Source organism: Capricornis sumatraensis, chromosome 2, assembly GCF_032405125.1.
Source record: "Capricornis sumatraensis isolate serow.1 chromosome 2, serow.2, whole genome shotgun sequence".
NCBI classification, from domain to species: Eukaryota; Metazoa; Chordata; class Mammalia; order Artiodactyla; family Bovidae; genus Capricornis; species Capricornis sumatraensis.
In genome coordinates, this window is record NC_091070.1 from 46,906,327 (window position 1) to 46,918,582 (window position 12,256).

At 37.6% G+C, this 12,256-nt stretch overlaps 1 protein-coding gene across 2 annotated transcripts in view; it reads left to right on the top strand.

Annotated features, from left to right (window-relative positions):
- The window catches only part of UNC13C (unc-13 homolog C), a 666,761-nt gene that overhangs the window by 419,831 nt on the left and 234,674 nt on the right, over positions 1-12,256 (top strand). For both annotated transcript variants that reach the window (XM_068963824.1, XM_068963823.1), the window contains one exon: positions 4,109-4,242. In XM_068963824.1, the coding sequence (XP_068819925.1) occupies positions 4,109-4,242 (134 nt within the window). The remainder of the gene's footprint in view (positions 1-4,108; positions 4,243-12,256) is intronic.

Below are 12,256 nucleotides of genomic sequence, written 5' to 3' on the forward strand. Positions count from 1 at the left end.
CTTCCCCCAACCCTTGTCTGGCCAACTCCTTAGAAGAGGTGTTTCAAAATATGCTTATAGCACAAGTACATGGGATGGCACAGGAATACTTCATAGCAACCCTAGAAGTGTTGCTCCCTCCTACCACCGTGAAGATAGCATCTGTTATTTCAAATTTTTTTCATGTAATGGTTCTCTCTCTTCTTGGTTTATCGATCTCTTCTTATTGGAGTATCTTCATATTTTCTTCTTTGATATTGTGAAGTATAATGTACATCTTATCAGCTCGTCTGTACAACCTTCTTGTATTGGAATATCCTTTATCAACATAACAACTAGAAGCTTTTCTCAGTTGATCCTACACTCTGGTAACTTTCTACTTTTAAAAAATTATCTCCCCATTATGCTCTCACAGTCTTTCTTTCACATATCTTTCCTCAATTATCTGTTAACAAGATAATTTTTAGTCACTATAAAACTAATGGCAAAGTTCAAATTGACATACTAAGTCATAGTTTTATAAACCTATTATATTTTAGCTGTTTAGGTTAAATTATATATTAAACTATGTATTTTAAATATTTTTCTTATGATAAATAGTAATTAATCGAGGTTTTGGTAAATAATTAATATACTTGTTACTAGCTTTCAGAATTTCCACTGCCATTATATTAATTTTTCTAACCATAATTTCAAATGCTCTAGTAAAATTCTCAAATAGTAATAAAGTGTTCCATGGTGGCTTAGTGGAAGAATCCACTGGCCAATGCAAGAGATGTGGGTTTGATCCCTGGGTCAGGAAGATCCCCTGGAGGAGGAAAATGGCAGCCTACTCCAGTATTCTTGCCTGGGAAATCACATGGGCAGTGGAGCCTGGCAGAACACAGTCCATGAGGTCACAAAGAGTTGCACATGACTTAGCAACTAAACAACAACTTAGAACAACTGAATTCCTAAGCAGTCAAGTGAGTATTCTTATGTATTGGGTTGGTCAAAAGGTTCGTTTGCGTTTTTCCACAAGACATAAGAATGTTTTGGCCAACCAAACACATGGTTGTACTCCATCCTTTTAAACATGCAATCTATTAAAATACACCAGTAAAATACATAAAGCGTGGTTTGTGATACCAGTATGTGATACATAAAAACTAATGACAGCATCGTTTGGTTTATTCTGATGCATCATATAGAATTTTATGCAAAATAATGTTACCAGCTATAATCCTTTAGTGGTATTAAAAAACGAATGCAAACTAGTACAGCCACTATGGAGAACAGTGTGGAGATTCCTTAAAAAATTGCAAATAGAACTGCCTTATGATCCAGCAATCCCACTGCTGGGCATACACACTGAGGAAACCAGAATTGAAAGAGACACGTGTACCCCAATGTTCATCGCAGCACTGTTTATAATAGCCAGGACATGGAAAAAACCTAAATGTCTATCAGCAGATGAATGGATAAGAAAGCTGTGGTACATATACACAATGGAATATTACTCAGCCATTAAAAAGAATACATTTGAATCAGTTCTGATGAGATGGATGAAACTGGAGCTGATTATACAGAGTGAAGTAAGCCAGAAAGAAAAACACCAATACAGTATACTAACACATATATATGGAATTTAGAAAGATGGCAATGATGACCCTGTATGCAAGACAGGAAAAGAGATACAGATGTATAGAATGGACTTTTGGACTCAGAGGGAGAGGGAGAGGGTGGGATGATTTGGGAGAATGGCATTCTAACATGTATACTGTCATGTAAGAAATGAATCGCCAGTCTATGTCCGACGCAGGATACAGCATGCTTGGGGCTGGTGCACGGGGATGATCCAGAGAGATGTTATGGGGAGGGAGGTGGGCGGGGGGTTCATGTTTGGGAACGCATGTACACCCGTGGTGGATTCATATTAATGTATGGCAAAACCAATACAGTATTGTAAAGTAAAATAAAGTAAAAATAAAAATTAAAAAAAAAAAGAATGGAAATATATTTTGTGACAGTTAAGGGACTTTGGAATTAACATGTATTCAACTACTTTGGTCTTTCCCCTTTCCCAGTTTGCTCTTTTCAAAATGATGATAAGGGACTCTGGTGTTAGACATGTCTTTCATAGTCATTTACTTTTATTTAATCACATTACTTGAAACAAGTTAGGCATATAGTTTGGCTGTATACACATCAAGATGATTAATGATAGTGTTCTCATATAGTTCACCATGGCCATCAGAACTAATTTTACTTACAATCTTTACGGCTCACCAGGTTCTCTGGATTTCTGACTATATCATAGAGAGGGAAGTCTATTGAGTTTAATGTAATGAATAAATAAGTACATTACTGTGGCCATAATAAATTCCTGTTCATAAAAGACAAGCTTCCATGGACAATGTAACGTAACAATTGGAGAAATTAGACATTTGTTTGCCTGTATTGCTGCCTTTTTCTTCTTAAACGTCTTCTGATGTGCCTTGGTGTACCTGAGGAATTAAAAGAGGAAGGCTGCAGAGTTTCAAGTGGTTTTCAGGGGCCAGATGCATAAGGTTTGTTAAGATCCTTTGAAGACTGCTTTTAGTTCATTCTGGCAATTTGAAGTAATATGTGCTACCCACTAGTCTTTTGACTAATCTCAGTCTTCAGCTTTTAATATGTTACATTTTGAGCTTAAAGGTAAATTAATAGCACTTGGAAGTACCTTCGGAAAATTTAAGTCGCTGAAGGTACATTATAGTCTTTGTATGAAGTCTAACAACACAGGGTTATATTTAACTTCAGCAAGAACAATAATAGTGTGATGACTCATCTAAATCTGGTTACATATGTTGGGCATCATTAAAAGATATGCATATAGTCATTCAGCAGAGGTTGGCTGATCTTTGGAAAAGACACAGTAGTTGAGTAAGACAAATGATTCTTGTTGTTTAGTTGCTAAGTCATGTCCGACTCTTTTGTGACCCAGGGACTGTAGCTTGCCAGGCTGCTCTGTCATGGGATTTTCCAGGCAAGAATCCTGGAATGGGTTGCCATTTCCTTCTCCAGGGGATCTTCCTGACCCAGGGATTAAATCCACATCTCCTGCATTACAAGTGAATACTTTACCACTGAGCCATCAGGGAAGCCAAATGATTGGACCAAATAAAATCTAATCCACCTTTTGTATGAAAGACCATGAATTTCCTGAGCTACCAATTGGAGTTTTCAAATATCCTGGACCTACAAGCTTATAAATACTTCAGCAAAAATAGTCAAGGAAGCCATATGCTTCCTACTTATATACTTGAGTGAAAATTGTCTCCATCTTCATCTTTTTTTTCCTAATTTAAAAAAGTAAATGTAAAAGAAGTGCTGTAAGAAGAATACCCAATGAAACAAAACAACCAGAATAATTCACCTATATGTTCGAAAGAATTACATGTGTTGAGTATGAAGTTTATATGTGAAACATTCAAGAGGATTATACTATTTTGATCTCACTGTAAATTTAGATCATTAAGATGATACTCCTTCTAGAGGTGACAGTGGAGAATTCATTCAGTGTGAGAAATTCAGAAGGATTCCAATGTGACTTAAATATACCTATATGCACATAAAAAAAGACTTACAAAGTTAGAGTTAACGTAGATGTATTTGTGAGTGGAATGAGAGGGTTCTAGTCCATTCATGTAACTTCATATCTGTAGAACTTAACAGTACTGACTTTATAACCAGACAGCCTTTCTTGAGTTCTGCCCACAAAACCAGTGTGACTTTTGAAAAACTGCTTAGGCAGGACAAATTTTAAACACACACCATTGTACACACAAAATTCAAACTTTGGCCTTGGAAGAAGTCACATTAAAGGTATAAATTCTATAATAATAATTCCCAAGATCATAAACTGCATTAGAGGAAGATAAACCTCATTCCAGAACCAAAGCATTTAGAAATCCAAGCCTGGACATTGTGACTTTACCCTGTGGGATGCCATTCAATGAAGGGAGAAAACCTGAATGTACTAACCTTGGCTCGCATGATCTGAGAGTTGTTCATAACTCTCTTTATCTGATCCTCCTGTTTGACAGTGATTTCTAACTAAAGTCATGCCCTTTAACCTTTTATTTTGCATGTTGCCTGACCTGAGCAGAGTAAGAAACAGGACATTCCTCGGGAAGATCAGGGACCAACCACCAAGAATTTGGATTTTTGGCCCCAGCTTATTACACTGATGGTCACTATTATTGATGAGGATAAAACTGCCTATACTCCTGTCCTGAATCAGTAAGTACATTTTTTTGTTAATAAATGGATTTTATGCAGCTAAAGTTAAGGAAACATAAACTGTTTGAAGCACAGCTTATACTCTCATGACAATGACAGACTTAAGCTATAGAAGTATTTTCTGCTTTTCTCGATAAACATCAATTCAATGATAGTATAAATTTTTAGTTTCAGCCCCATAGAGTGTAATTATTTCAATATGGAAACAAATATTTCCCTCAAATTTATTTTTATTTGATGTAGAAAAATTTCCTCTTTCTACTGTCTTAGAAAAATGCCATCCCTCAAACTTAAAAGAATGTCAAAGAGCTCATATTAAACATATTCCATTGTGACTTTTTAATTATAAGGATTTGGCCCCAAAAGTATACTTTCAAAATAGTTGTGTATGCTATATTTAACAAATTTAATGCAGCATTTAAGAGAACAAGCCCATTTTCTTAAATAACCTAAGCCTATGCTGTCATGCATAGAATTTATAAATTCTATGCAGATGAATTAAGGCAGGTAGGGTGATTGCAGCCATGAAATTAAGACGCTTACTCCTTGAAAGGAAAGTTATGACCAACCTAGACAGCATATTAAAAAGCAGAGACATAACTTTGTCAACAAAGGTCTGTCTAGTCAAGGCTATGGTTTTTCTAGTAGTCGTGTATGGATGTGAGAGTTGGGCTATAAGGAAAGCTGAGTGCAGAATTGATGCTTTTGAACTGTGGTGTTGGAGAAAGCTCTTCAGGGTCCCTTGGACTGCAAGGAGATCCAGCTAGTCCATCCTAAAGGAGATCAGTCCTGGATGTTCATTGGAAGGACTGATGTTGAAGCTGAAACTCCAATAATTTGGCCACCTGATGCAAAGAGCTGACTCATTTGAAAAGACCCTGATGCTCGGAAAGATTGAGGGAAGGAGAAGAAGGGGATGATAGAGGACGAGATGTTTGGATGGCATCACCAACTCAATGGACATGGGTCTGGGTGGACTCCAGCAGTTGGTGATGGACAGGGAGGCCTGGCGTGCTGCCGTTCATGGGGTCACAAAGAGTCGGACACGACTGAGCGACTGAACTGGAACTGGAAAGGTAGTAAAACAGATGAATTAAAATTCATGGCTGTTCTAGAAGAGTCTGAAATGAACAACTTACCCAGATTCTACTAGCTATGAGACCTTGGGCAAATTATCTAATTTCCTTGGGTCTAAGTTTCCTCATATATAAAATAAGGGCATATTGTTACATATGAGCTATACAACCAAAATAACAGCTGACTCTGCCAACCAGGCATTTGCAGTCTGCTTAATGAAGAGAGTATTTTGACTTATTGGTCATACCTGAAATACTGTAGGAATAGCAGAAATAGACAAACCATGAAGTACATTCAGGCTTAATATGAAACACTGGTTTTATTATTTCTCATTTTCCATACTGGTCAAGACAAGGTCAAAAAGCTTGTGTGTAATCCAATTGAAATTCTAGTTATAGAATAAATACATGTAAATACTCTAATTTTTATCCTTTTATGTTTCATTACCACCAATATTCACCTGCCGCAAATTTCTCCTAAATGTGGAGAAACTGGTTCTCTCTGTTGTGCAGTGATAACACCATCAGGTTTGCTTTTACACTTTTGTTTTCCCCTTTCCCTTATATCCACCTTTTCTGCCTGATGCCAGAGTGTATCATGGTGAGCATCTGTAGAGACTTTGCTCTTTTGTTTCTTCTGATAGCTCAGTACTCGATCTGCTCTTCTACCATATAAAATCCTTATTTCATCTTGGGTGGCTTTGAGCTGTTTTCTTATTTATTCTTTGGACTTTTCTTGAAGGCAGAGTAGGTTTCCTAAAGGTAAGGAGATTAATAACTTGTTTCAAGACTGTGCCCTTGAGCTGGGGTAGGCCACTTGATAAATGACCATGGAATGAAGACAAATATCTGCTGAGAAATGCTAATTAAAAGTTATTTGAAAGAATTTATTTTTAATAAAATATGTTTTTACATTTACCAAATATCATACATTAGAATATGGTATTAAAAGATACATTATAAAATCATGGAATCAAAGTTTCCCAGAGTCATCTTTAATTATATACCATTAAAAATATACAGAGATTTTTAGTTCCTTTTTTGTTACAGTATTAAAGGAAGTAGATGGAATAGATTTACTTATGCCAAAAATAAATTTTAAATTATGGGCTAAATTGAGTCTTCTAAGTATAAAAATGAGCCATGACACAAAGAAAGATATGTCTTTGCTCTGCTTTTTATTTATTTATAGTGTCAGAGTTTAGAGTCAGTTTTTTTTTCTATGAAAACCTAGCTCGAGTAAACCTGAATGTCATCCCTCTCTTCGGAATCTGTCCTTTATGATTATATTTACTCAGATTTTGATAATTTTGATAAGATTTTTTGCTTACTAAGATTTTTCAGGAGTCAAAATTCCAAATCATTCCAAAATTCCTGAAGGCATTTGTTTCTCATACCACTGAGTCAATGTTTTAAGTGAACTCACTTGGATAGCAAGGTGTGACCTTAGTGGCCGATGTTTGATGTTGTTGTTATGTAGTCACTCAGTCGTGTCCGACTCTTTGCAACCCCATGAACTGTGGCACGCCAGGGTTCCCTGTCCTTCACTGTCTCCTGGAATCTGCTCAAGCTCATGTCCATTGAGTCGGCCAATGTCTGCAGTTGTCTAATTTGATGAGATTTCCACTGGTGCGTGTTTCTTTATTTGCATGTGTATCTTCACATTTGTTGCTGTTCAGTCTCCCAGGCATGTCTGACTCTTTGCAACCCCATAGACTGCAGCATGCCAGGCCTCTCTGTCCCTTACCATTCCCCGAAGTTTGCCCAAGTTCATTTCCATTGCATCAGTGATGCCATCCAGCTATCTCATTCTCTGATGCCCTCTTCATCTTCTGCCCTTGATCTTTCTCAGTATGAGGGACTTTTCAGTGAGTCATCTGTTCACATCAGATGACCAAAATCTGGGTTTCAGCTTCAGTATCAGTCCTTCCAACAAGTATTCAGGCTCGATTTCCCTTAAGATGGACTGGTTTGATCGTCTTGCTGTCCAACCAACTTTCAGGAGTCTTCTCCAGCACCATAGTTCAAAGGCATCAGTTCCTTGGCGTTTTGCCTTCTTTAAAGTCCAGCTCTCACAGCCATGTGTGACCACTGGGAAGACCATAGCCTTGATTATATGGATCTTTGTCAGCAGAGTAATGTCTCTGCTTTTCAATACACTGTCATACATAGCTTTCCTGCCAAGAAGCAAGCGTCTTCTGATTTCACGGCTGCAGTTAGCATCTGCAGTGACTTTAGAGCCCAAGAAGAGGAAATCTGTCACTACTTCCACCCCTCTATTTTCCATAAGGTAATGGGGCCAGATGCTATGGTCTTATTTTTTTTTTTAATATTTAGCTTCAAGCTGACTCTTTCACTCTCCTCCTTCACCCTCATCAAGAAACTCTTTAGTTTCTCTTCACTTTCTGCCATTAGAGTGGTATCAGCATCATATCTGAGGTTATTGATGTTTCTCCTGCCTATCTTGATTCTGGCTTGTAACTCATCCAACCCAGCATTTCTCATGATGCGCTCAGCTTATAGATTAAACAAACAGGGTGACAGCAAACAACCCTGTCTTACTTCTTTCTCAGTCTTGAACCAATCAGTTGTTCCATGCAGGTTTCTGACTGCCACTTCTTGGCCTGCATACAGGGTTCTCAGGAGACAGGCAAGATGTTCTGGTATCCCCATCTCTTTAGGAGCTTTCTACAGTTTATTATGATCCATGCAGTCAAAGGCTTTGATACGTAGTCAATGAAAGAGAGATAGATGTTTTTCTGGAATTCCCCAGCTTTCTCTCTGATCCAGAGAATGTTGACAATTTGATCTCTGGTTCCTCTTCCTTTTCTAAATCCAGGTTGGGCATCTGGAAGCTCTTGGTTAGCATAATGCTGAAGCTTAGCATGCATGATTTTAAGTATGACCTTACTAACATGGGAGATGAGGTCAATCATTCGATGGATAGCACATTCTTTAGTAACTACCCTTCTTGGGAATTGGGATGAGGATTGACCTTTTCCAGTCCTGTGGCCACTGCTAGGTCTTCCAGATTTGCTGACATATTTAATGTAACACCTTGATGGCATCATCCTTTATGGTTTTGAATAGTTCTACTGGAATTCTGTAATATCCACTAGCTTTATTAACAGCAGTGCTTCCTAAGGCCCACTTGACTGTTCTCCAGAATGTCTGGCTCTGGGTGGCTGACCACACCATCGTAGCAATCTGGTTCTTTGGATCTTTTTTGCACAGTTTTTATGTGCATTTCCATCTCTTCTTGATCTCTTCAGCATCTACTAGGTCTCTACCGTTTTTGTCCTTTATTTTGCCCATCTTTGGGCAAAATGTTCTCTTGATATCTCCAACTTTCCTGAAGAGATCTGTAGTCTTTCCCCTTCTGTGGTTTTCTTCTGTTTTATACACTGTTCATTTTAGAAGCCCTTCTTGTGTCTCCATGCTGTTCTTTGGAAATGTGCATTTAGTTGGATATACCTTTCCCTTTCTCCCTTGCTTTTCGCTTCTCTTCTTTCTTTTGCGTTCGTAAGGCCTCCTCAGATAACCACTTTGCCTTCTTGCTTTTCTTTTTCTTTGGGATGGTTTTGTTCACTGCTTCTTGTATAACACTACAGACCTCTGTCCATAGTTCTTCAGGTACTCTGTCTACCAGATCTAATCCCTTGAATCTATTCATTACCTCCACTGCATATTCATAGGGAATTTGATTCAAGTTGTACCTGGCTGGCCTCATGGTTTTCCCTGCTTTCTTTAGTTTAAACTGAATGTTGCTATGAGAAGCTGATGATCTGAGCCACAGTCAGCTCCAGGTATTGTTTTCGCTGACTGTATACAGCTTGTCCATCTTTGACTACAAAGAATGTAATCAGTGTGATTTGGGTATTGATTATTTGGTGATGTCCATATGTAAAGTCATCTCTTGTGTTGTTGAAAAAGGGGATTTACTATGACCAGTGCATTCTCATGGCAGAATTCAGCTAACCTTTGCTGTGCTTCATTTTGTTCCCAAAGGCCAAACTTGCCTGTTATTCCAGATATCTCTTGACTTCCTAATTTGCATTTCAATCCCCAGTGATGAATAGACCATCTTTTTTTTTTTTTTTTGGTGTTAATTCTAGGAGATTTTCTAGGTCTTCATAGAACTGATTAACTTCAGCTTCTTAGGCATCGGTGGTAGGGGCATGGACTTAGATTGTTGTGACGTTGAATGGCTTCACATCAATCTTCACATTTAGGCATCATTAGTTATCTTATTGGTTAGAAAAGCACAGTGTTTCACCAGGTAGGAAGTCCAGATGACTGTCATTAGGATCAAATAGGCTGCTAGATGTGTATGCAGATTCTGAGCCCCATCTCAAATCTACGGAGTTAAAATGTGAATTTGGCCCAGAGGTCTGCATTATTAATACAATACTCTTGTGTCTTCTATATACATCAAAGTATAAAAGCACAGGCCAGTTTATGAAGAAAACGTGTCTGGCTTAAACAAGTTTTGTTTTTATTTTGAAGGTTATAGCAAGAGAATGAATGATTTAAAAATACAGGCCTTATTTTTATATTTTTCAATATAATTTAGAGGTATGGCTATAATTCATTTAATGAAGTACTCAGGGTTATTATGAATAAAAACATTGCAGGCTTTTGCTTATTCTAATTTGATACTAATTTGTAGTTGTATAATGTAAACATACAGGGAGAGATTTGTTTACTTTGTATGCTAGTATATATTAAGGCATATATATTAGTTGATTGAGTGAATAAATTAAAGGAAATCTCTCTGTGTACTTGGCACAGCGTCTGTTCTCTTCATTCCTACTCTACTGATTAATTAAGGTACTATTTTTTGAGGAATATGTATTCACCTTTTCAAAATTATTTTTTATGAAGTAGTTTTCCAGATGCCTATAGAAATCTCACTATCCCATGAAACTGAAAACTATTAGGCAGAGTATTTTTAGAACTTCATGTGTGGATCTCTCCCTTTTAAACAGATGTATTGAGGTATCACTTCAGTCACTCAGTCGTGTCTGACTCTTTGCAACCCCATGGACTGCAGCATGCCAGGCTTCCCTGTCCATCACAAACTCCCAAAGCTTACTCAAACTCAAGTCCATAGAGTTGGTGATGCCATCCAACCATCTCATCCTCTGTCATCTCCTCTCCTCCTACCTTCAACCTTTCTTAGCATGAGGGTCTTTTCAAATGAGTCAGTTCTTTGCATCAGGTAACCAAAGTACTGGAGTTTCAACTTCAGCATCAGTCCTTCCAATGAATATTCAGGACGGATTTCCTTTAAGATGAACTGGTTGGATCTCCTTGCAGTCCGAGGGACTTTCAAAAGTCTTCTCCAACACCACAGTTCAAAAGCATCAGTTCTTCAGTGCCCAGCTTTCTTTATAGTCCAAGTCTCACATCCATACATGACTACTGGAAAAACCATATCTTTGACTAGACAGACCTTTGTTGGCAAAGTAACGTCTCTGCTTTTTAATATGCTGTCTAGCTTGGTCATAACTTTCCTTCCAAAGAGCAAGCGTCTTTTAATTTCATGGTTGCAGTCACCATCTGCAGTGATTTTGGAGCTCAAAAAAATTAAGTCTCTCACTCTTTCCTTTGTTTCCCCATTATTTGCTATGAAGTGATGGCACTGGCTGCCATGATCTTAGTTTTCTGAATGTTGAGTTTTAAGGCAACTTTTCACTCTCCTATTTCACTTTCATCAAGAGGCTCTTTAGTTCTTCTTTGCTTTCTTCCATAAGGGTGGTGTCATCTACATGTCTGAGGTTATTGATATTTTTCCTGGCAAGCTTCATCCAGCCCAGCATTTTTCATGATGTATTCTTCATATAAGTTAAATTAGCAGGGTGACAATATATAGCTTTGATGTACTCCTTTCCCAATTTGGAACCAGTATGTTGTTCCATATCCAGCTCTAACTGTTGCTTCTTGACCTGCATACAGATTTCTCAGGAGGCAGGTCAGGTGATCTGGTATTCCCATCTCTTTAAGTATTTTCCACTGTTTATTGTGATCCATAGAGTCAAAGGCTTTGGCATAGTCAGTAAGCAGAAATAGATGTTTTTCTGGAACTCTCTTGCTTTTTCGATAATCCAACGGATGTTGGCAATTTGATCTCAGGTTCCTCTACCTTTTCTAAATGCAGCTTGAACATCTGGAATTTCACCGTTCACATACTGTTGAAGCCTGGCTTGGAGAATCTTGAGCATTACTTTGCTAGTGTGAGAGATGAGTGCAATTTTGCTGTAGTTTGATGATTCTTTGCCTTTCTTTAGGATTGGTATGAAAACAGACCTTTTCCAGTCCTGTGGCCACTGCTGAGTTTACCAAATTTGCTGGCATATTGAGTGCAGCACTTTCACAGCATCATCTTTTAGGATTTGAAATAGCTCAACTGGGATTCCATCACCTCCACTAGCTTTGTTCATAGTTCAGTATTCTTGCTTTGTGAACCCCATAAACAGTATGAACAGTGTTGAGGTATAACTGAATACAATAATACTTAACATGCACAATTTGTTTAGTTTTGAAACATTAACCATCACCACAATCAATAAAGATATTCATAATTTCTATGTGTCTTTTGTAACCTATCCCAGGCAACCAATGGTCTGCCTAAGACTACTAATTAGTTTGAAAATTGTGTCCTTTTGTGAAAGGAATAATATATTATGTACATCCCTTTGTTTAGTTGCTTTCACTAGTTACTATTTTGAGATTCATCCAGGTGTTTGTGGGTATCGGTACTTCATCTCTTCTTATTTCTAAGAAGATATTTCTAAGTGATATTCCACTGTATAGATACAACACAAAATGTTTATCCATTCATCTGTTATGATTAGGCTTAAGGTCAAGGTGAACATTTGGATTTTTAGGTTTCTGTGAATATTTGTTTATAATTTATGTAGAATTTTTATTTTCCT